This window comes from Pelecanus crispus, chromosome 6, assembly GCF_030463565.1.
Source record: "Pelecanus crispus isolate bPelCri1 chromosome 6, bPelCri1.pri, whole genome shotgun sequence".
Taxonomy (NCBI): domain Eukaryota; kingdom Metazoa; phylum Chordata; class Aves; order Pelecaniformes; family Pelecanidae; genus Pelecanus; species Pelecanus crispus.
In genome coordinates, this window is record NC_134648.1 from 43991398 (window position 1) to 44016416 (window position 25019).

Below are 25019 nucleotides of genomic sequence, written 5' to 3' on the forward strand. Positions count from 1 at the left end.
TTCTTGAGTTTTGATGGTAATGAATCTGGGAGAGCAAGAAATGAGAACAGAAGTCAGCAGTGAAATAGGCTGGGCAAGTGAATGGGTTAGAAGATAAATATGAGACTGTGGAATAGAAAAGATTGTTAAACAAAGAAAGAAAATATAATAATAGTCAAGCTTTTTAATTCTCTTGAGAAATGCTGGTTATACTTTTGTGATAGTTCCATCTTCAGAATATTTTTCGCCATATTACTCATATATTACCTCAATAGCTCTAGTAAACTGTTGGTTACTGCTACACAAAATGTTTAATGAGCTGACCAGCAGTAGAAAAAACGGTTGAATTTCGGAGCTTCAAGAACAAATGTGTGCATTATTAGGCAACAGCAAAACCAAAAATACTTCTCAGAATCCTGAATTTTATTTGCTAGAGGCTGAGTATCTATTAGGTTTATAACTGCCGAAGAGAGATTGGACCAGGTTTCTACTGTATTTCTCTAAAAGGTAAAGTACCGCAAAGATAATGAACTGCCTTTTTCATCTACAAAACTTACCATTTTATTGTAGTAAATATATATCTTCTATTGAACTTGGAACAGAAACAAGTTGTATTTGTGAGATAGCTTAGAGAGTGCTGAACAGAGCCCCAAGTTACTGTAGTGAAAGCATGTTATCTCCTTTTGCATGTGGGCAGCTGCTGTGTGGAAGCAGTTTGCTGTTTGTAGCTGCAGTTACTCTAAATAAACTGTTATGAGCTAATTGGAGCTTGGCACTGCTCTTGCACCAGCAGCAAAGTAAGTCTTGTGTTTCTGTTTGGGATTGCAATCGATCAGGAGTTGAGGCATGGTGAGGGTATGAGTACTGCACCTTGCTTGATATCTGGATGCCTGGTACTTCACAAGGTGCATGCTGCTTTGTTCCCTCTTGGCCTGAGGTAGTCTGGAGTTATTTGCTGGGCTGAGTTGACTTTCACCAGGCAGGGGATGTACCATTCTTTCTGCTGAGAAATGGCAGCCATTTAGAGCTATCGTGATGCTCGTCTAATTTTCACTGTAGGCTGTTTTGTTTTGGAACCTCTCATCCTAGGCTTGTTTATAATAATATGATTCTTTGAAGTATGTCAGTATCTACAAGTTTTTCATGTTGATAAAACTATCTGTATTCTCAACATTTAAAGATGCCCCAGCCACTGCAGGATCCAGGTTTCTTTGTCTTCCCTGGCCTGAGTTGGCATGTTCTAGCCTTCCTTTTCACTCAGTTCCTGTGTAATCATTTCTTGGGTAGGTACCAGGACTGTTTCTTCTGCTTCCCTATCTCTCTGTATTTGATGGTGTGCCAGTCTTGGCACATAAACAGTATCCCTTGGTAACAAGTCTTTATTTGTGGTTGCCCACAAAATACTGTAATTTATGAAAACAAATGAGACGTTTTTATACCCTGATGGCATCTGACTCATTCGTGGCATCTGACTTGCTGACAGTAAATAAGATAGCCCAAATGATTATACTGCCTCATATAAGTACAAGAGTCGCTTGCATCTTCTACTGTCTTCTTAATTTTTGTACTGGGATCTTCCTTTGTCCCATTTCTGCCCTTTGTTACATTCAGTCACTTATCTGGGCCACTTACAGCATTACGAAGGTATGCTGGAATTAACCACAAAAGGCTTTTAGGTTTCTTTTGAATTGTTTGCCTTCATTGATGGTTTTCAGCAGTGTTTAATTTTGCTCAACTTTTGCGATAGCGGGCACCGTAAGTTTACAAATAACAAGAAGCTATTAACATGTACTACAAGCACCTAAAGTCTGGTAAAAGATGACCTTCTCATAAACCAAAAGTTATGTCCAGATTGTGGAATTATCAATAAGAAGCACTCCAGAAGGATGAAATGTAGTTAGATTCAGTAGGTTAATCTAGCTATAAAGAATGAAGTATTCATACAATGAAAAAAACAAAGATTACTTTTAAAAAACAGTAGGACACTTGTCTGTTACTGGAAGCAGTCCTAATCTGTTTTAGCAAAGGAGGTTTTTATTTCCCCCATCTGTTTTTTTGTGTTAAATTCTTTTCCCCCAGATTTATCATTCCATAGTTTGCTGATATAATGTTATATGTCACCTAAATTTAACTTCAGAATTACACAGATGCCTTATAGTTTGCCTAACAAGACCCTGCTGGCAATCATCTTAAAAGAAAAAGGAGTCTGTCTGGCAATTGCAACAGCAATAGCAACAATCTTTACTCAACTAAACCCAAAATTGCCATCTAAAATTCCTGCTCAACAGCTGGAGAAGCTTTAACTCACTATGCGCTTTCCTTTAGAGGGTCTAGTATACTTGAAAGACTGAGCAGTTAAAAAAGGATTTGGGACAGACTCAGTCATGGTCATGCCCACAACTTTACAACAGTTAAGTCAAAGGGGAATATGTAAGTTGTTTTATGCAATTTTTTTTGATCTTTTGTTCAGTCAGCGGTATACCCAATGTGTCATGTGTTTAGCCTCAGTGGATTATTCCAGCAACTACAGATGTTCACTGTTTGGGGATGTCCTGTCCAGGTGAGATACGTCTCTGTATAGAAAGCTACAATGAGGTGACCATGCAAGTTCACTTTTCTGGGAATGTTTACCAGTCCTGGAGTACATAAAACTGTTGTACTGCCATGGCTGAGAGAGAGAGACAAAACTGTGGTTTCTAATGGATTTTACTTCTTAAGTTGCATTTCAATATTCCTGCCTTTTTGGTGACTGGAGAAACTGCTTTTTCTCCAGACTGCTCATTCATTAAATGAGAAACATATCTGTTTTATGGAGCAGACAATCTCTTTTCTTATTCAACAGAGAGGGCTAATTATTGAAGGGACAGTATTAATCATGCTTTTAAAATGGAGATTTTGAGCTAAAGCAATTTGGGTTAAGGTGCTGTAATTCTCACATTGTCCTGAAAATGTATGAAATATTCATTTGTCTGATCACTAAGTTCACTGCTATGCTTCATGAAAAAAAAAATATTTTTATTTCTCTTGTTCTCCTGAGTCATCCCATGTGTACACTACACTGTATGTCCAGCAAAACCCCCATCTGTATTGGCTTGAAAGTATGCTGTACATCCAGCCACATAATTGAAAATAATAAGGCCACAATAAATGGGATGGCCTTGGGGTATAACACCCAAGGGATTCAATTGGTGTCGCTTTGCATGAATGTCCATGCATCATGGTAATTGAGGTAACATAACCAATTACCACATTTTAATTAGAGTTGTAAGGACTTGGGAAAATCTGCAATGGTGAGACAGATCACTTAAAAAAAAAAAAAAAAAAGCACCTCTGTCTTTTCCACAGGCTTGTTTCTTAGAAGGTAAAGAGCCTGCTTAAAGCTCTGTTTAGGATTTTTTCCAACTTCCTCTTGGTTTCATTCTTTATAATGCACTTTGAAAAACAAGTTGTTTAAAAATACTACATTGCTTCTGATCTGGTATCTTCATCCCTTTTCTCTATTTATCTGTTTCTGTGATGCTTTCTGGAAGAGAAAACATTTTTTAATAATGCTAGGCACAGTGTCTCCCCTTCACTTCTCTATATTTAATTCACTGGTGCAATATTTTTTCAAGCCATGGACTGACACTTGTTCTAAGCTTAAAAAAACACCTACAAAAAACCTGCCTCAGAGTGAAAAATGAATTTGTCATTGCTCAGTTATTTGTTAGATAGCTTCACTAAACAGAAACTGGGTTTCTAAAAGATTCTTCTTTTATCACAAGCCATTAATTTGTAAGGTGGGATCTAGCTAAAAATCCTGCATAAAGTTTAGAAGTTCTTTAGAAGTGCCTAATACAACAAAGTACTGAGTGATTATTAACTTAATTGGCTGAGGAGGCCGCACTACGTGTCATAAAGTGCTGAACACCTATTACATGATCTAGCCCTCACAAAGTAGTTATTTAATGAGTTATGTTTGAACCTTTGCAAATTGTTTTTTTCATTATCTATCACAAGTCATTTTTGGTTTGATACAGGACCTCTTCACAGCGTAGTGTATGACAGTACAATCTTGATGGCTTTTATTTGTTTCTGTCAGTCATCTTGTTTTACTCATATTTCAACACTGAAGACTGCTGACTTTGGCACTTCCTTAAAATATGTATTTTTTTAAGTGAATGGATATTTGATTGTAGAGTCTGTGATGTGATGCACCATCCTTGTACTTGAGGTGTGTGTGGTTTCGAGCTTCTGGGTTGCATTGCATGCCTGATTTGTGACATGGAATAATCATCTGTAGGATCTGAAAGTTACATAAATGGTGAACATAGGTCTAAATTTTTCTTGGACTTTAATTGAAGGCGGGTGATATGCCCCACGTTCTTGCAAGAAATTCTGTATTTCTCATAATTTTCTTGAGGACCAGCCATAGTTATGATGGCAGCCATCACAGCAGTATGCAGAGTCTGGATGTTCTGGCAAAACTAAAGCTGGGAAAATCCTTCTTGTTGAGCAGATCTTGGTAAAAAAAAAATCACGGACTCAGTGGAGTTTAGTCAAAATTAATTAAAAATTCAGATAAATGCTGTGTTATATTCTTGAGAAAATCTCCTGAGTGGTCACCTGCAGTGATAGCTTTTTAGAGTGAATAGAAAGAAAAAATAATACATTTAAGTTGTTCCACAGAGATTTCTTCTCCATCCTCACAGACTGCAAAACTTTCTGTCACAACTAACTAACAGTTTAGGGCAACAATCTAGAGATGAAGTACTCCATGTGACATTAACAATCTGCTAAATTATTCAACAGTTTCCTTCACCTCTGGCAGATGTTGTCATGTTTTGCCATGGCATAAAATGATAGAAAGCCCAAAAGGTATATTCAAACTCATAACCCCAGCCAAAACAGAACAAATCCCAGTCCTCTGAGAGAGAAAACCGTCAGAGGTGATCATCTGAGCTCACTGCCACCAAGTCATATTTTTAGCTGTTGCTCTGATTATAGTCACTGTAGTGGACTCTTTAGTTGCTGGTTGGACTAGGCAAGGAGAGGCTAATGGTTAATCCAGACTCCAGGGACTAAGGCAGCTCTATTTCACTATTTCACAATCTCTGTTAAGCCATAGTAAGCCTGAGCTCTCCCGCTGGAGAGGATGGAAAGTAAAGGTACATACTCCTAACTTTCTCTGGGGTCCCAGAATGATCTGGGAGTAGGCTGAACAGTTAAGGTTGAGACCAAATGTACTCACCAATTCTACCTCATTGCTTGTGTGACCTTTATTCTTTTCTGCTCATGAAAAGGGAGCACTGCATGGGAAGTTTTCACGTGTAGCACAGTTTCAGTACTGACAATGCTAGGAATAGGCTTTCCTATGAAGCCTCTTCCAGTGCTCCATAAGGTGAAACACCTGGAGCAGGAAGAGTAGTTCAGCATTCTTGTTCTTTCGATCCTTTTCTCTGCACTGAAATTTCCAGACATACAACATTTCCTGCTAATGTTGATGGTGTCAACTACATATGAATTTGTAGTTTCCAGTATAATGAAACCTACAAGAACATTTCTTGTAGCTTGTTCAACCACAATCCTACAGTAGCAGGTTTCAATCACCATCCACCTCAGCTGGAGTGAATATACTCCTTGGAGATGCACGTTTCTCTTCTGTGACTCCCTGCTAATTCTGCAGCCACATTTAGTTTCTTTGGCCTCTCCAGGGTACCCAGCAAACTTTGTAACATGAGAGGTGAAAGTTACTTTTTTGTTGGTGGTGTAAGCACAGGAAGAAAAATGAAATTATATTAAAATTAAAGTTATTTTAATGAGAAAATCAATTGCTGCAATACTTAACTACCCCAAGCCCCCTTTGAATTTTTTTTTTCTTGACAAAGCACACAACATTTCTGTGCAGTATTTGAAATTTACTTGCCTTTTTACGAGACAGGTTTCTTTATGAGACTGGGAATGCTTCATAATGTCTGATCATGGTTTTAAACAAAAAGGCTACAAAAGCAAAATAAATAAACCATATATTTCCCAGTATTATTTTTAAACCAAACATGTTTGCTTGATCATGTATAACTACTGTCCACAGCTCATACTACAGTGAAAAACTGACTTCAGGTATTCAAGGCAGAAAATATCATGATGACAGTATTACAGGACTAGGTTCCTGGTATTATAATTAGCTCAAAGCATAGTGTCTGTTTGGGGTATAAAATACTGTGTCTGTACTAACATTTTTTAGTAGTATCCTGTGAGCAGTCTGTTTCACTGACTGACAAGCCTTCTCTTTAAGTCACAGATACTTTGAATTTTTTTCTCTATTATGATCTATTATATTAGGGAAAGAATTAGATAAACTTTCTGGCTCAGTGCCGCAAAGTTTTGTATCTATGTCTATATATATTTATATTTAAAAAGGATTAGTTCTTTGGACTTCTTTTGTATTGCTTTTCTGGTTAATGCAGTTTTAATCTGTTCAAATGTACAAATACAGAGAGAGGGAAAATTGACATATTTTAAAGTTGCTTAAACACTGTGAACTGTTGTATCTCAGGAACATTGAAGGCTGGTCAGCGGTGCTGTGTTACCCAGTGAGAAGCTGGAAATCTTTTCTTTTGGGGGTGTACAAAGCTTCTGTGTTCATCTGTGCAGCCAGAAGATACTTCTGTTTCTCAGCTATCTACTGGCACTCTATGTTTCGGAGTGGTGCTGTTTTGGAGTTGGGTGAGGGAATTTGATAGCTGGTAGAAAGTTGGTAGTATTTCTCTGCTGATCTGGTTTTCTTAAATGGTTGGTGTTTACAAACCCTCAAGAGATTCTGAATGCCAGTGAGGCCTTCAGATGTGCCAGTTTATCACGTGGATCTCTAATTCAACATATGATCATGAAAACACTGTCCTTTGTCTCACAGGTAATAGCATTTGGCCCTCATTGGTGGTGTATCTAACATTCTTAGTTTCTTTGCATTTATAGATAACGACAATATTAGTAAATCAACATGCCACAATTCCTTAAAATAAATATTCAACAAGTAATTACAAAAAATTCAGGTTTTGGGGCAGCAGAATTCAATCCTATAAAATCTAGAAATGTGAGCTTTATAACTTTATAATGGGAAAAGTCAACATCACAGTAACAGGTTTAGGTCTTTACAGCATGTTTGCATATATTCGACCAACCATCTGTCAATCTATTAATCTTTTTTTCTGTGTTACAAATTAAATAATGCTCGAAACAGTGTGATTAAAGCATTTTCCACAACTTTGATAAAAAGACATTCCCTGCTCCTGAAACATTCATTAGAACCATAAGATGCATAAAATCTTCAAGTGAATTGTCAGGAATGATCAGTTGTAGTAGGAAAATATGTAATATTCAGAAATTGGGAATCTGATGTTTCCAGTGCATGCAGATGCTGAAAGAAGTGTCAAACATAATTTAAATGGCAAAAATAACTCATTAAAAAGAAAGAGAAAGAATGGCTAGGTTTTTATGTTCAAGGAAAGGGGTTTTATTTCAGAAGAACTCACTTCCTATTTAGGCACTTAAGTATAGGGCCAGATATTTAAAAGTGCTTAGCAGATAGCGCTTCTCATTGCAGTGCAGATTACAGGATGAAGTCAGTGTTTTATTCAGATGCCTAATATCCACTAATCATGAGATCATGACTCAGGCCAGCATTGTTTAAAAAATTAGAGTTAAGGGAAATACAAGAGTCACAAACTTGTGATTTTTTAATTAATTTAATGACTTGTTGCTCTGCATCTGCATCTCTAATGACCCCAGTTCTGCAAGGAATGGTATGTGAGTGTAATTGAAGCTAATTTTCTCATATTTTGTTTCAAGAGTTCTGAAACAAAATATTTTCTAGAAAGAGAGGAAAAAACCTTATTTTCTAATAGCTTGTACAGCAGTTATTTCCATCTTACAAGGATCTTCCATATTGGATGATAGGGTCCCAATCCTCCAGCCATTATGGAAATGTATTTGCAGGATCTTCAGTAAACACATGTATAATCAGTGTTTCATTATTCAATATTTTAGGATGTTCTAGGAGCTGCATCAGCTGTAAGCAGACAGGAATACAATAAAAAACTATTTAAAAATGCATGAAAATAAATAAGGTACAATTATTCACTCTTTTTCTTAACACACAAAATAAAAGGTACCAAATGAAATTATCAGACAGGAGATTTAAAACAATCAAAAGGGAATACTATTTTCATGCAGTGCATAATAAAACTGAAACTTGTTCCTACAGGATGTTGTGGATAGCAAAAACACAAATGAGTTCAGTAAGTGATCAGACAAATTAAGGGAAGAGACATCAATTAATGCTTATTAAATTCCAACTCTGAAAGTCCCCACAGACTGGCTTCTCAAATTTGGGGTGGCAGCTTCTATACTATTCTATGTGTTTGAGGATTTTTTTTAACTTTTCCATAAACATTCACTACTGGCCACTGCAGAAGATGGACTCAGCTGAAAGGACTGTTCATCTCACCCAAAATGACAGATGCTTTTTGAAAGCACATGGACTAGCAGATTTGAAGGCCTACCTATTCTATATTTTTATGTATAGCAAAGAAGTTTTAAGGAATGCCTAGAGCGTTTTCATTGTATTTGTTTTTTTCACTATTTCCAAAGACTGGGATGTGGTCATTTCGGTAATCTGCTTTCACCAGAAGAAAACTTTGAAAAATGTACCCACTTAACAGTTTTTCAAAATATTTCTAGCACATTTTTCTGTAAAATACACAAAAAATATAATACATATATCTACTTAATATTTAAATATGTACACACATTTATGTCAGAGGTACTATAATATACATTAAATAATAAAATGTAAATCGTTAGCAATGATGATCTGAATTTTGTTTCTTCTTACATATAAGACATTTGTGTCATCGTTGTAGCTCTAATCCATATTCAGGTCTTCGTGTTTGGTGTGCAGTAATATGTAAATTACCTAGCCAGCTGCATTAAGCAGTGTTTGTTTATTCTATTTCTTTTGGCATAGCATATAACTGAATTTCTGCCAAAAATGTGGCTGCTTCAGGGAACACTGTTCGAGTAGAAGGAAGTTTTGAAAGGAAACGCACATCATAAGTCTTTACTCCGTGAAACAGTAAAATCAAAATGAACTTTTGTTCATAAAAATATCTGTATTAATGTAAAATAATGGGTTTGTAAAATACGATGAACGAACTGAATCTTTTTAGAAGGCTTTGTTTACATTGGCTTTGTAAACAAGAATACAATACTAAGAGGCAGTGATTTTTGTTATACATGGGTAGGGTGACTAAAACTGGTGAAACGTGAAAATGGAAAGTTTAAGAGAAATTATTTTAAAATGGCATATTAATCTCCCCTAACACATAGCATTTAAATGCATTTAAATTTAGAAAGCAGTGAAGTTTAAGTGTTAAAAAAATTGCATTAATGATGCATAGAGCTATCTACTTATGCTGGCAGTCCTTTCAGTCTTCCAGTCTGACACTTCCTTTTTTATCCAGCCAGCTAATTTCCCCTCTTTTGTGAGGAGTAACTGTTTTCACACTAGTGCTTACCCAGCAAGCCTCCTCATTGTTTCATGGTTAATTATCTTCTTGAGCTTCACCTTCTCGAGTGAAAGGATAAAGACTGGGCCTCCCCACAGCTCTAATGAAAGCTAGGTTTTAGAGATGCACTGTGTGAATAAATGCAGTGTCTGATCTCCCAACATAATAAATGAGTTCCTAAACTTTATGGAGTCATAGCTCATCCAGCAGGTTTACTGAACAATGCAGAAAGATGTTTATTTTTAAAATCCTTTTTTATTTTTAAAAGGGGGGAGGAATATTGCTTCAGTGTGAAACCAAATACCATAAACTGTTCCAAAATCTCTAAACATTACACAAAAGGTGCATGTCAAACATTCAGTTTCAGTACAAACCTGAGCTGCTGCATGAAAGACTTTGAGCTCTATACTTTGAAGTTGTATATTAACAACACTTATACTAATAATGTTAATACTAATAGCCTTGTGCCCCTCAGTTATTACACCACTTTGTAAACTCTTAGTACTCACTGGACTTTTTGCACCTCACCAGCACGAAAATAGCAGTTGTGGATAGACTTAAATCTTCAGCTTGTGTTCCAATTTGGGCCCAAGTTTAAACTGTGTAACATTTAAAATACACTTTCCTGTAATAGAAGAATGTTGAACAGTGGCAATAGTGGTTTTGTAATAATGAGGTATTCCCCATTGTAATTTTGTACTCAGCCAAACTAAAGCAGGCAAATATAAACCTTTCACCATAACAAGATATAGTTGTCCATTACTTTGTCTTCTTCTAAGTGAATTTCTACAAAGTGTGCTTATATAAAATAATTTCTCAAGTGACCAAACCCAAATGTGCATATAACACTGGTACTTGAGGCATTGCACGGGATCTATTTGATGTACTAGGTTAGACTGAAAATTCCAATCCTTTTTTTCCAGCCAGCTCCAGGACTGTGTTGGCATCTATTATGTACAGAGAAAACTATAAACATCATCACTTACCAGTGATGGAGACAAGAAAAAAAAATCTGGAAATTCAAGGATGAGATGATCTTAGTGAAAGAACTCTGCTTAGGGACCTCTTATACTTGGAGATAAGGCCAGTGTTTCTATTTTGCAACATTTGAAAAGCAGCTTTTCTTAGATATAGGCTGTGTAATGGCAAGGAGCAGTTGTATTGTTGTAGCCTCAAGGTGCTTACCATTGTAATTTTGATTCACCGCCAGGAGAACTCTCTGCTGCTTATTGACAGCTGTGGTGTTTAACTTAACACTTGGAAATCCATAGGTAGGCAGACTGTGCAAGTACTTATAATATGCAGCATTCTTCTAGCTTTTGACTTCACAATACTTGCTTATTGACTCCCCTGTAGTCAATACCCCAAATTTACAGATGGTGAATCAATGACGTCAGGAAGTGCCTGAACTCAGCTTACAAAGAAATTGTGTTGAAAATTTAAATAGGGGGAAAAAAGAGTCCATTCTCTTTGATAACATGAATTAGGCTAAATTTGGTAGTCTCTCAACTGCTTCATGAGGAGGAGAAACTGATGATAGAGCCAGATATTCTTCATGCAGTCTTGTTATTCATAAATAATAGATAAGGCTTCCCTTTCCAGTATACAGGAAGAATTTTTATTTAGAAATTCAAGCCTCTCTCCTCCAGCTCTCAGTGAGAAAACTTTCTTTCTAGGTTTCTCCTAAGGTCAAGCTCCCAAGGGCTTATGTCCTGTTCTTTTGTACCTTATATCTATCTGTTTCTATGGTGATTCTCACTCTTTAGCGTTTCTCACAGACACTCATTTCTGCTGAAACAAAGCTCTTAAAAACTCTGTGGTTCCAGGTGTTCTGGTGTGCCTGTTGTAGGCTGGAGATGGCTATTGTGTGTACTGAGTCCGTCCATAGTGTCCACTGAGTTTTCTGGTTTAACTGAGTGTACACCATTAAAGGACTACCAGTTCCAATGTAAATGATACTAAAATGAAAGTATTCTTAACCAGTGTGCAGACCTCTTAACTAGTAAAAAGACAAAACAATAGTGATTTTGTTATGACACTGTAGCTTTGCTAGTACAACTTTGTCCATGAGCATCTGAATGCAGAATGCAACTGATTTGCCATCAATACAGGCATACCAGTGAAAAATTGTGCTGAAGTTCTGCATTGTAGACAAGCAATAGTTAAACCTGTTTAAGCATGGTCAGTTCCAGAGATTTCCTGGATTTGGTGGATTTTTTTGTCTTAACCATAAAGACTGATCTTTGATTGGGTCAAATTCTGAGACTTGGCATGGATGAACTCCCACCAGCTTGCATGGGCATGTATCTGAGGTAGAGTGCTAGGATTTGCTCTTTTCTGAACTAGGTGTTAATGGCAACATTTTGGGTTTGGGTAAAGCTAGGAATGTTTTTCTAAGAGTTTCATAAAGGGCTTGTGTTGGATTCTTGCACAAAGAAAATCATATATTCCTCTGAAGTAAAGGTGAGACCAAAATGACATTCAAGGGCAAAAAATCCTGTCATGTAACCTCTTGACAGATGAAAAGAAAACTACAAAGCAGCAAAAACAACAGTCAGTAAAATATGCCATGTAGCCAGGTTTTCTCCTCACAAAAATAGTAGAAAAAAAAAAGCACAAATACACAACTTCAAATATAGGTCTGGGATTGTAAACCTATTTGGATGACAATATGATTCGATATAAAAATGTTGTAGAGGTTCTTCTGCTCTCTAGTAACATTTAAAGGGCATCTTCAGCAAATGAGAACCAGAGATGTTAGAAAGCCGTATGAGGATACAGTGGCAAAAAAGGAGGCCACTGCTTCCATAACTGGAAAATGGATAATGGGTAGTGTGTTAGCAGTGATAATCTGGGCACAGTGCAGGGACTAAACATGTTGAGTCCCTGCTTTTGCCTTGATCTGTGATAGAAGTTAGTTCCTGCAGGCCTTCTGCTGACATGGCTCACCTTCTGTTCCAGCCTGCCTTGTCTGCACCAACTGGTGTATGGTGGAGGGGCTGGAGCCTTTCACTCTTCCTTTTGGCCATGTAGTACTGTGGGCAGCTTACCCAGAAAATTAGAAGACCCTCATAGGACTCATGTGCAGGCATGACTGACCCCAGAGTGTTATCTAGCATCATCAAGTGACATGTAAAAAGCAGAGGAATGGTTAGAGAATGGCCAATTTCTCTGTCTTTTTAAGACACTTCTACTACTAGTAGGGACTAATAGTTTTCAGCTGGGCATCCTGTTAAAATGTCACTGCAGTTATTTCATCTGTTGCTTAGAAGATGTGACCACAAACCGCTATGAAGATAAAGAAAATTCTCAGTTTTAAAACCTGGATATGAAAATTCTATCCTCTAGACTTTTATTTCTGAGCATTATCACAGAACTTCAAACATCATCATAAAGTCAGGTACCTGAGCAATGGTGGAAGCTCAGTTGTTCCCATAAGACCCAGCCTGCACTGAGACCCTTGCAGGTGACTGCAGAGAGTGGAGGTGAAGTCAGCATCCTTCCTGTGGTACAGGAATCTGTACATATAACCACCCATGTAGGACCCTGGCAATACTTAGAATTGTTCAGGAATCATAGAATCATTTAGGTTGGAAAAGACCTTTAAGATCATCCAGTCCAACCATTAACCTAACACTACCAAGTCCACCACTAAACCAATTAAGGGTCGGGTGATAATTAATTTCATGTTCCTGGCTTGGTGGCTGGATTATTTTTTCATGAAGTAAAACTAGGAATCATTAAGGTTGAAAAGGACCTCTAAGATCATCAGTCCAACCATCAACCCAACACCACCATGCCTACTAAACCATGTCCCAAAGTGCCACATCTACCAGTTTTTTAAATACCTCCAGGGATGGTGACTCCACCACCTCTTTGGGCAGCCTGTTCCAATGCTTGACTACCCTTTCCGTGAAGAAATTTTTCCTAATTTCTAATCTAAACCTCCCCTGGTGCAGCTTGAGCCCGTTTCCTCTCGCCCTATCGCTAACTACTTGGGAGAAGAGACCAACACCCACCTCGCTACAACCTCCTTTCAGGCAGTTGTAGAGAGCGATAAGGTCTCCCCTCAGCCTCCTCTTCTCCAGCCTAAACAACCCCAGTTTCCTCAGCCGCTCCTCATAGGACTTGTGCTCTAGGCCCTTCACGAGCTTCATTGCCCTTCTCTGAACACGCTCCAGCAACTCAATGTCTTTCTTGTAGTGAGGTCCCCAAAACTGGACACAGTATTCCAGGTGCGGCCTCACCAGTGCCGAGTACAGGGGGACAATGACTTCCCTGCTCCTGCTGGCCACACCATTCCTGATACAAGCCAGGATGCTATTGGCCTTCTTGGCCACCTGGGCACACTGCTGGCTCATGTTCAGCCAGCTGTCATACCTGTAAGCATCCATAACGCCTAACAGAAAAGTACAAGTTCTGCATGTGCAGGATTGAGCATATTATTTCATCAAAGCAGGCAATAATAATTGTAAAATGAAGGAAGACAAAGTATGATCCACAGTTTTGGATCTTATTTTCTCAGGAAATAAACAGGTACCACCTTCTTTTAACTACAAGTGTAACAAATATGGATGTTCATGATCAGTCTCTCTAGTGAGCTGTGATAAAGCATACTGCTTCCATATATTTTGAGACCATATTGTAATGTGTAGGTCGCTTCAGTATTATGCACATGGAATATTATGCATATGCTTATGCATATTAAAATGTTGGTGTTGGGAAATGGGGACAGTTTTCTTGTTGGCTATGGTATAGGAAACCTCATTTACAAAATGAACTTAAGTGAAGCAGAGGTGAAGTGGGTACTGTACACATGACTATTTCCCTCAGCAGAAGTACTCGGCATGCTTGCATTTTTCAAAAGACAAACTCATGTTTGTCTTCCTTGAATGTGCACACATTCCTGGAGATGGGGGATGGTTTTCTTTCTTTCTCTTTCTTTTTCCCCTGGCCCCTAAGTGCAGTTGAGTTTTGATAATTTGTCCACAGCAACTGAAGGATATGTTGCAGGGGAGGGAGGAACAGAGTTTGTATTTATTATTGTAAAAGCTCTTTTTTTCATGTTAATTCCTTTAAAAAAATATAATGGTACGTAGGGGTTACATTACAGGCCTGTTTCACCAACACAAAGTATCTGTACTGGAGTAGCACATGCAAATGAAGGCGAAACAGAGAATCATTGTTTAATAAAATTTGCTGCAGAAAAAGCAAAACTATCCGTGTTTTAGTAAAGGAAACAAATGCAAAAATGCATTTTTGAGACTTTTCCTTAAAGAGAACTGGGGTTGAGGAAATTCCTTTATTTGGCTAAGTAATCTTATTTCTTCCCATTAACATTTTCAGTAGATTAACTGTTTAACCATTAAACACCAACTCTACAAGCATTTAAGTGCACACCTAACTTTGCTCATATGAGTTATCCCACCAAAATGGGAATACTGTCCTGAGTGAAATAGTTCAGGGTTCATATTAGGAACAGCCAAAATCCTTAAAGCAGCACTTTCAAATACATTAGAATTAATTCAACCTTCCACTCTTAGTCTGTAATTTAATTGATTACATTAGTAACTTTTCATGCAACAGTAAATGCTTCCTAAGTGTTGTTTATCTTGTGGTAATGTTTTAAAAATGGGAATATGCATAATATTGTGCATCTTTTTGTTCTTATTGCATTGTTATTTTTTATTTGCTTGGTCAAAACTATTTCCCTTCTTTTACTGTGAACCATGTGACCATCAAGATCTACTCTAGACATAGTGGTATTTAGTGACTTTATAATGATAAAGTCACTCTGACCTACTTTAAAGATACCTATTTTTAGAAAGATGACATATACACACACATACACACATGTATATATGCATGTGTGTATTTATACGCACACGCTCTTGCACATATAAAAACCAAGTTTCTAAATTCCAGGAAATTTAGTACAATCAGTTACACCAGCTGGTATCCAAAGAATTTTTGCCAGACAGAATGATACCTTTGCAGCATGTTTTGTTACAGACTTCAGCAAGGCCAGGACTTAAGAGCGCACGTACAGGGCTCACCCCACTGGAATCTGAAGCTCTGTACCACACTCTTTAGTTTCTCTTTAATTGTAGTCTCTCTTACTTGTGGAGATCATGTCTGTCTGTGACAGACCCCTTTCTTGTTGGGTATTTGTGGTTTGAAGAGTGATATCTTGAACCAGGCTAGGTAGAACATCTTTTGGAGTGTGTAAAAGCAAACTCTGTGGGAAAGCCACATTCATCATTAAATGAAATGGGATAAAAAACATGGTGCATCTCTCACACTAGTAAAGTTTTCCCAGTTGGAAATGGCAGTAGAAGATTTGCCTGCTTTGTGTAAAAGATGCATTGTGCAATACCATACAGTTCTTTGGAGTGAAAAACAAGACAGACAGGAGAAGAAACAGCAGCATTTTTTCCCAGTAAAGTGAGCAATCAGAATTTAGCTCTGACACCAGCTGACACCTATGGTGTTGTACCTCCCATCCTTTGTATAACACCAGGTAAAGGACCAGTTTGGGGAGTTGTAAATGTTCTGTTGTCAAGAGCTAATAATCTGTTACTATCATGATAATTCTAATCCTCCAGCAAGCTACCTATGTACTAAGCAGCCTGATAAGGAGACATCTGACATGGTAAAACTAGTCCTCAGAGATTCCTGGGTTTTACCTTGCTACTGCTGTCAGTGCAAACATAGGCTGGAGTGATGCCACCTTCCATTCTTCACTCCAGAGCTTCATTCAGGAGTCTGTATGGTGCTGCTCTCTCCAACAGCTACATCAATGTCTAAAATCTCTTTCTTGTTTGAGCAGCTTGCTAAATTTTGTAAAAAAGAAAGCAAAAATATATATCCCTACGGAAAATGCCAAATACAAAATGTTTGTGACTTAAGCTGAGTGGTTTTTTTTTCAAAGTTAAAACTTGGTCTGTACTTAGTAAAGGCTGCCAATGTAGCTGATAACCACTGAAGTTGTACTGGTAGGTTTCTTCAAGGGAGATGATGCTTATAAGAAAAGTAGTAATTCAGTAATATCAATTCAGTCAGTTCCTTGGACAGAGAAAGCTATGCTGGTAAAATGACCATATCTACATAAGGGCCTCTGAAATTATAGCTGTCACAATCAGAAAAAAAAAAACCAAACCAAAACCAAAAAAACAATGATCAAGTCCCTTACTGTCATAGCTATGCCTGCAAAACTTCTGAGTATATATCAGGTCTCAGAAAGCATGTGCATTTGAAGAATAAAAAATAGGCTTTGAAGTAAGGAGCACTCATTGAAGATGAATGGGTTGAGGTCACAACTCTACATGTTTTATTGTTTTAGTCCATCTGACTTGCAGAGCAAACAAGGCAGCCAAGTGCTGATTTACAGGGGGAAGGTTATCTTCCTGACCAATAAGGACCAAATGTTTTGGTTTTGAGAAACAAAATCAGATTCTATGGAACATAAAATCCTTGGAACCTGCTGCTGATTTCCTGCCTTCGGGAATTTCTTTTTGCAGCTGGCAGAAGCTTAAAACAGTAAAATTGTGCAGTTTAGGAAGCTTTTCACAGCAATGTCTTCCTAATGCTAAGTACGACAGAATTGTAAAATATGCCACAGAGAAAATGAGTAGTTGTAGCTGATTTCTTGTTTAATCTAACAGGTTTTCAAACTAGCTTAATTTAATTATTGTCATTCTCTTGCACCAGTTTTTACTTACATGTTGGTTAAGGGTCAGCTAGAGGTGGGAAACTGGGGCCAACTAAGTAAGTACCAGCCAGGAGCCATTATGATAACATGGTAAAACTGACAAATCCAAATATGGATTTATGAACCCCACAACGTACAGAACTGCTCTGATAGCCTTAGTTGTCTAGCAAATGGGTGTTTTCATGGAAATCTAACATTTAAGCTATCACTAGCCAATATCTCACAGGGGAAAAAAAAAAGACTCTAAAAAATTTACCCCATAAAAGCTTTGGGGTAAGTAGATCCACAGAGAGACTCTAGCCTTCAACACTAGACATGGCAGATTCCCAAAAACCCCAAAGCCTCCTAACCTGCCAAGAGGGAGAAAATTCTTTGGCACCCATATTTCTGCCCATGATTATTTGCGATATCATAACAAAGCTGCAGTACTCAGGGATCTACCTTACAACTAAGCCCCATGAAACATGAGGACATCCTACATGGAGAATGTCTCTGTTTATCAAATATATTAATAATCATATATATATATCTCATTATATATATATAATAATCACCCTGCTGAATGGTGGATAGCTACCCTACCCCGTTTGGAGAAAATAATTCTTCCTTATGTCAGCTGAGTGTTTTAGCCATTGGTCTACTGGACATACTGGGATGGGATAGTCTTGTGTCTTGCACAGAAACAGTGCCACCTATATCCATAATTAAATAGACACTGTAGCAGGGATATAGACACTGGAGCAGGGATTTGGACCTATCAGTGCCTCTTGCCAGCCAAATGTGCTGAAACTGCACTGTAGGATAAAATTGTCCTCGTCTGTCTATGACCCAATTAATATTTAAATGAATAATGAATGAAAAACATGGAGATGTTGAAACAGGAGAAGCAAGCTTCTTTTCAGAACAGTGTGTAGGTAGGACTTCTCAGAGAATGGGAAGCTGGTTCATGTTGCTTATGCTCAGTCTGACAAAGTGTCCCATGCCCAAAATCAGCGCCCTAAATATTGAGCTGTTGGAGAACATCCCATGATTTCTCACAAAAGGGCTGAGCAGCTTTCGTTCCTACTTCAAAAAGAGAATTCCCAGCTGAGAATCGCAGAGATACGTGCCTTCCCCTTCACAATTAACCTTGGCCGAATCTTGAGGAATCTAAGTCAGTAACTAAGTTGTGTACCACTGCATTTCATTGGACTACAGCCTCATTTTATCTCCTTGTATTTCTGTAACTTTGTAAGTTTATCGTGATTTAGATTGCTGTTTGGCGTGTGATCAATGCTGCATTTGAAAAACAAAACTTGCTCCAAGAAAGTTCGAGAGAGTGAGAGATCATAGTTGAAAGGGTTTTTTTAAAAAGTGCTTGTTTTTCTGGATACAGTGATCATTGTTCAGTTCTTAAGATGATTTAAACTAAACAATTCTACATTAGTTAACAGTTCTATTACAAGACATTGTATAATCAAAGTCTTCCCTTAAATGGAAGCCTCTCGATAAATAGAAAAATAAAGTAAAATTTAATTGTGCTCAAAGAACCAGCCCCAAAATCAAGGACCACTTCTGTCTTGTTTTGAGGGGTTTCAGGTGAGTCCATGCTGTTGGCCCCTTGATACATCACATTCGAGTGAGAAAAGTTGACAAGGTGTTCTTCCTCTCCCATACATGTTTCTAGAAGGAACAATTCTTGATACTATATATTCTGAGTCATAATAGCAAACACTACTGGAAAGTTACAAAAGTCTTAAAAAAGCAAACTAAGTTTAGCTCAATCATTTATCAGCCCTTTCCCAGAGAAAGGTGCCAGCACAGACAATATTTGAAATTCATGTAGCATTTGATTAGACTGATTGATTGTTCTTACAGCTGAAGATATTAACATTCATTCGTCTTACTTACTGGTCATTAGTACTGCCTTTATTATCAAGTAAAGAATAAATAGAAATTCTAATAAAAATTCATCAAGTCTTGTGATTTCCAGTGCATTAGATCTGTTGTTTTAAGGCTGACAACACAGATTTTGTTATAAACATTTTAAAAAATCCCTAATAAATCCTTTGTATCTTAACTCTTTTAAAATTAAGCAGGCTAAGAGACATTCTCATATCTCCAACATAAAAAGCACTAGTTGCATGGTTTTTACTAACACTAATAGAGTCCTATGTGATTCTGCAGAATGAATAAAACTTGTTACATATAAAACAACTAATCACAATTAATCTCTATTAAAGAAAAGTCAAATTTCTGTATTGTATTTTGACAGCAAATAAGAAAAAAACCCTAAGACTAAGGAATCATGCAAAAATTGATAGGCTTCATTTTAATTGATCATTTTAATGGTACACAAAACGTAACAAAATTAAAAGTCTATTAGTGATCATTGTTCCAAAAATGCACTTTACTCCCATTAATTTACTTATATGATTTCAGTAGAAGCATGTTTAAAGTGCAGCTGTAAATATTTTTAATCTCTGACTTTTTTTTTACAGGAGCCTCTGAACGTTATCGATCCCAGTTTGATGGATCTAAATGGTCCAAGTGAAGATGCACTAGAATGGGATGAAACTGACATAAGTAATAAGCTGATCAGTATTCATGAAGACTTAAGTGATCCTGATCAGGAACTCAAGAAGGATGATCTAAACCAGAAACCTGCTTCAGGAGAATGTGGTGATAACGATGTGAATGAAGATGAAAGTATCAGTGATCGTGGAAGTCCTCTTTACTGTCCCAGCATTACTTCCCCTCCAAATCTTCACATCTATCAGGTCTATAGTCTTCATAATATTGAATTATCAGAAAAAAAACACATGCCTTTTTTGAAAAAAACATCCAAACTGTCCAGTGTAACACAGTCTAATATTTTAAACAAAAGTCTTAGTAAAGACTCGTCATTTTCATCTACCAAATCCTTGCCAGACCTAATAGGGGGGACCACATTGGCAAAACCATACAACTATATGTATCAGAGTGGAAACATAAGCAGGCATTCTGAGAGTGAGAGTGGGATAGTGAGTGAATGTGATACAGAAACTACAAATAATTCAGAAATTTTTTTGTTAAATGATATTGAAAGCACTCAGAGTAATCCTGAAATCGGGCATGCAGAAACTCAAGTGGATGATATAGTCGATGTAATAAAACAAAAAATAAAGCAAGATGAAGAAGACCATGCTAGTCTCTCAGACGATTTCCAGTTGGCACCTTCTGCATGTTGTGGAAGTGAAAATGATGAGGATCTGGACAGCATTACCATGTGTAACCCTGCTTGTCTAGAAGAATTGCAAGGAAAACATGATGTGTTTACATTTTACGATTACTCATATCTTCAAAGCTCCAAATTCAAATTACCAGTGATAATGAAACAATCACAAATTGAAAAAACACATACAGAGGGCAGTTTGTTTCATGGGTTGTGTTTTGATAAAATACCTGGTAAATCTGAACATAAGCCTGGAGAATCACAACCAGATGGGTTGATTCATGATCATACTCTGGCAAGTATCCCTGGAGAATCAGATCCCAATTCTTGTAAATCTGCAGAAACTGTAAGAAAATTAACTGCTACAGAGAATACAAGACAGGTTTCAACTTTATCTCGTAGTTCTTCATTAGAATCTCTCTCTGTAGTAGGTGATTTGTTCAGCTCAGGTATTTTTAAAAGTGGAGATGGTCTTCAGCGAAGCACCTCTTTGGAGAGCTGGCTGACTTCCTACAAAAGCAACGAAGATCTTTTTAGTCATCATGGCTCAGGAGACATAAGTGCAAGCAGTGATTCTGTTGGAGAGCTCAGCAAAAGGACATTAGATCTTTTGAATCGCTTAGAGAATATCCAGAGTCCTTTAGATCAAAAGATAAAACGCAGCATCTCTGATATAACACTCCAAAGTAGTTCTCAAAAAATGTCTTTTACTGGACAGCTGTCTCTAGATATTGCATCCTCAATCAATGAAGACTCAGCAGCTTCTCTCACTGAACTCAGCAGCAGTGAGGATCTTTCTCTCTGCTCTGAAGACATTGTACTGCACAGAAATAAAATACCAGATTCAAATGCATCATTTAGAAAACATCTTAATAGATCTGTAGCTGATGAGAGCGATGTCAATGTCAGTATGATTGTTAATGTCTCCTGCACTTCTGCTTGTACTGATGATGAAGATGACAGTGATTTGCTTTCAAGTTCCACCCTTACCTTAACTGAGGAAGAGCTAGGTATCAAAGATGAAGATGATGACTCCAGTATAGCAACTGATGAGGATATTTATGAAGAATGCAATTTAATTTCAGGACTTGATTATATAAAAAATGAACTCCAAACTTGGATTAGACCAAAATTTTCTTTGACAAGGGAGAAGAGAAAAAGTAACCTCAGTGAAGAAATTCAGCGCAGTAAAGAAGTTAGTAATGAGACATCAAAAGCCACAGATACATTAAGCATTGAAACACTATTGAATGGTTCAGTACAGAAAATATCAGAAAATAATGGCAATAGTAAGAATGTACCACGTGATCGTGAGAAAGGGACAAAAAGTCACCTGATGAAAGATATCTCTCAGGCTGTGAAGGATCAGCTTGTGGATGATATGGAGAATGGCAATGTTGAAAATACTCTTGGCAGTCAAAAGGAAGGTCTTGTTAGAACATCAGCAGCTCCCAAAACTCATGCATCACTTGATGTCAGAGAAGCTGAAAATGAATGTTGTGTCTGTGAAGCATTTACAGACAGTTCAGATGATTCACATATGGACGGCAAGGAGACTGTTCTGTCATCAGATGCATCCAAAAACCCTCCAAAAGAATGTCAAAGTCATCTTCAGCCTGATTGTCACTCTGTTACTTCCTCTCCTGCTAAAAAGCCTTGTCTTGAATCTTCCCCAGAAATGAATTTTGTAGACATACAAGATACAGCTTTACAAACATCCTTACCTAATGTTCAACAACATAGAATAAGCATTACTGAAAAATCTAGTGATTGCTGTACAGCCTTGAAATCCAGTGAAGCAGAATGCGACTCCTCAGCCAATGGTCTTGATTCATGCTGTAACTGTGAATCTGCTGCTTTTGATAAAAGAAACATGGAAGATGGCTCAGTACATAATTTTGTGAGGGAGATAATAGACATGGCATCAACAGCTTTGAAAAGTAAGTCACAACCCGAATGTGAGTCATCTGCTCCAGCTTCGTTAGCACAGATCAAGGAAAAAGTGTTAGAACACTCTCACAGACCCATTCAGCTAAGAAAAGGGGACTTCTATTCTTATCTTTCACTTTCTTCTCATGATAGTGACTGTGGAGAGGTAATCAAATACATAGAGGAAAAGAGCAGCACTCCTGTACCACTGGACTTCACAGACGAGAGAGAAAATATTGAATGCTTTTTTGAAGCCTGTCCTGAGGAAGAACGGGTTGAACAGCAGCGATTCATTTCTAATGGTACTGCCGAAGCACAAGTTGAGCGGCAGCAACCTATTTCTAACAATATTTCTGAAACACCTCCAGAGTCAGTAGGTGAAGTGACTCTAGAGTCATTAGAAAAAGGTAAAACTTCATCTGAAGGTAGGGATTTATCTTTCTTATGTGATGATGACAATGATGTAAAGGTCCCCAATCCTAACAAACAAAGTGCATCAAACAATTTGAAAAATGCTGCTGATGATTCACTGATTTCAGATGGGCAACCTGAAGGTTTGGAAAAGAATCCTCCAGAGCTTAGCACTAAAAAGAGTAGTACAGGAAAATCACCTGGAACTGAAGAGCCCAAAGGATGTGTTGCTGCTTCTGAAGAGGCTTCAGCTATAGAGTTTCAGTTAAAGCCTGGCCATTCACAGAAAAAGGATGTTTTGCATCAGAACAGTAAAACTCTTACTTGTGAAGAAAACCTCCTGAATCTTCATAAGGAAAGACATACAAATATGCACAGATAGAATGTAACTCTCTCCAGGCACGTACATTATCCTAAAAACAGGTATGTACTCTACAAGTTGCACATTCTTTTCTTTTTTACATTTTTTTGCCTTTTTCTTTTTTTACATTTTTGTACAATGAAAGGAGATGAATCACCATCCAAGTCTTCTGTTTTATGATAGTGCTATATCACTTGTTTTGATTACACTATAATCCCAATTTACATGCCACTGGTCAACAATGCAGTGAATACTAACTGCTTCTTGCCCTTTGGCTTTGCACTGACTGGAGCTGCTCCCTTCTGGAACAAATCTGCTATCTTGTAGAACTTGGGAATTTCTATATCAGCCTCCTCTTCCCTCCTCAAATGAGCTGTGGAACCAGAAACCAGCTCTACTCATTGATCCCCTTCTCCACAGTCAGCTGGCCTTACAAGGTGTTCAAAAGCACTCAATGAAGCTGAACTTGCAGTTTTACAAGAATTTTGGGTGACTAGTGAGTTGGAGTTCTACAATATTTCCAGACAAGCCATGAAGAATGGCTAGGCAGACTGGAGAATAAGTAGAGAGATAACTCGTCATCTCTTGATGTCAGTTTACCGTGATGTAAGTTCAGTAAGCCATTATTAAGAACGCAATTATTACAACACAGTGTTAGGCCAAAAGTTGAGGTTACCAAAATAAGAAATCTTTGCAACATCATTAAAGAGTATAATGTAATGGTAATGTAGAATAAAGACCTGAATACCAAAGCAGATGGAAACTTAAAGCCACACAGCACTACTGGAAGCTTTGGTTCTATTTTGTTGTAAGCATTTTGAAACATAAGATGGTGGAACCTAAGATGAAAAAGTGTCTCTGATCTCTTCCAAAGTTTGAAAGTGGTTCAGATCTGGAGTTTCTGACATCACATAAATGTCTAACAATAACTGCACATTTAACAACAAAAGAAGATCTACAAAGCAACTTCTGGATCAGATCCTAGCATGTAGCCCTGCTGCTTTGAGTCTCACTTGTTTGGTGACCCAAAAGCCAGCATAGCTGTATAGAATGCCATTAGTCTTTGGAAACACTCCTCCGATAGACCAGAGCCAGCATGGCAACTCCAAATGCACTGCAATTTCAAATGCCACTGCTTGCCAGAAGCTGTAGCAAGGGAATTTCCCATAAAACACAAGGCTAAGCACAGGGCCAGATTTCCCTGGGAAGTTCTGGAGTCTCCATCCTTGGAGATTTTCAAAATTCAAGTGGACATGGCCCTGAATAATCTGATCTACCTTTGAAAATAGCCTTCCTTTGACCAGGAGGCTGGACCAGATGACGTTCAAGTTTCCTTCTAACCTAAGTTATGCTATGATCCCATGATGTTGCTAGGAGAAAAGGCTGTTATTCAGCACTGCCCATGAAAACCGCTAGTACTTTCCTATTGCAAACTATGTAGCTGTAGCAGAGGATCTGGGCCTATTTATACGAAATAGATTGCTTTGCTGCTATTAGATATCTAACTTCTGCATTTCCTAATTTTGCTGTATTATATTACTATGCTTTGGGCTTTTCTTTTGCACATATTGGCAGTTTACGCAGTATTCACACATTCACATATGTATAAATATGTCCAGCAAAGTCTTAAGGTTATGACAGCAATAGTCTATAGTTTGCCACTATCTCTTGCAACGCATATCTATTTGAATAATGCATTATCTTGGAACCGTCATAGCAAAGAGGATATTTCTTGAGTGGCTTTGAAATAGGCTATCATGACCTGTTGATTGCCAATTAGATTAATACTTGGACACATCCAAACAACTGGAGAAGCAATGGAAATCAACTGGGAATTACAAAACTCATAGATGATACTATATATATCCTAGAATCACATTAAAAGGATTA

General features: G+C 37.6%; 1 protein-coding gene across 1 annotated transcript in view; it reads left to right on the forward strand.

Moving 5' to 3' along the window:
- The window catches only part of AKAP6 (A-kinase anchoring protein 6), a 235430-nt gene extending 212280 nt beyond the window's left edge, over positions 1-23150 (forward strand). The window contains exon 12 of the mRNA XM_075713039.1: positions 19716-23150. Coding sequence (XP_075569154.1) covers positions 19716-23150 — 3435 coding nt within the window. The remainder of the gene's footprint in view (positions 1-19715) is intronic.
- Positions 23151-25019: the final 1869 nt, after the last annotated feature.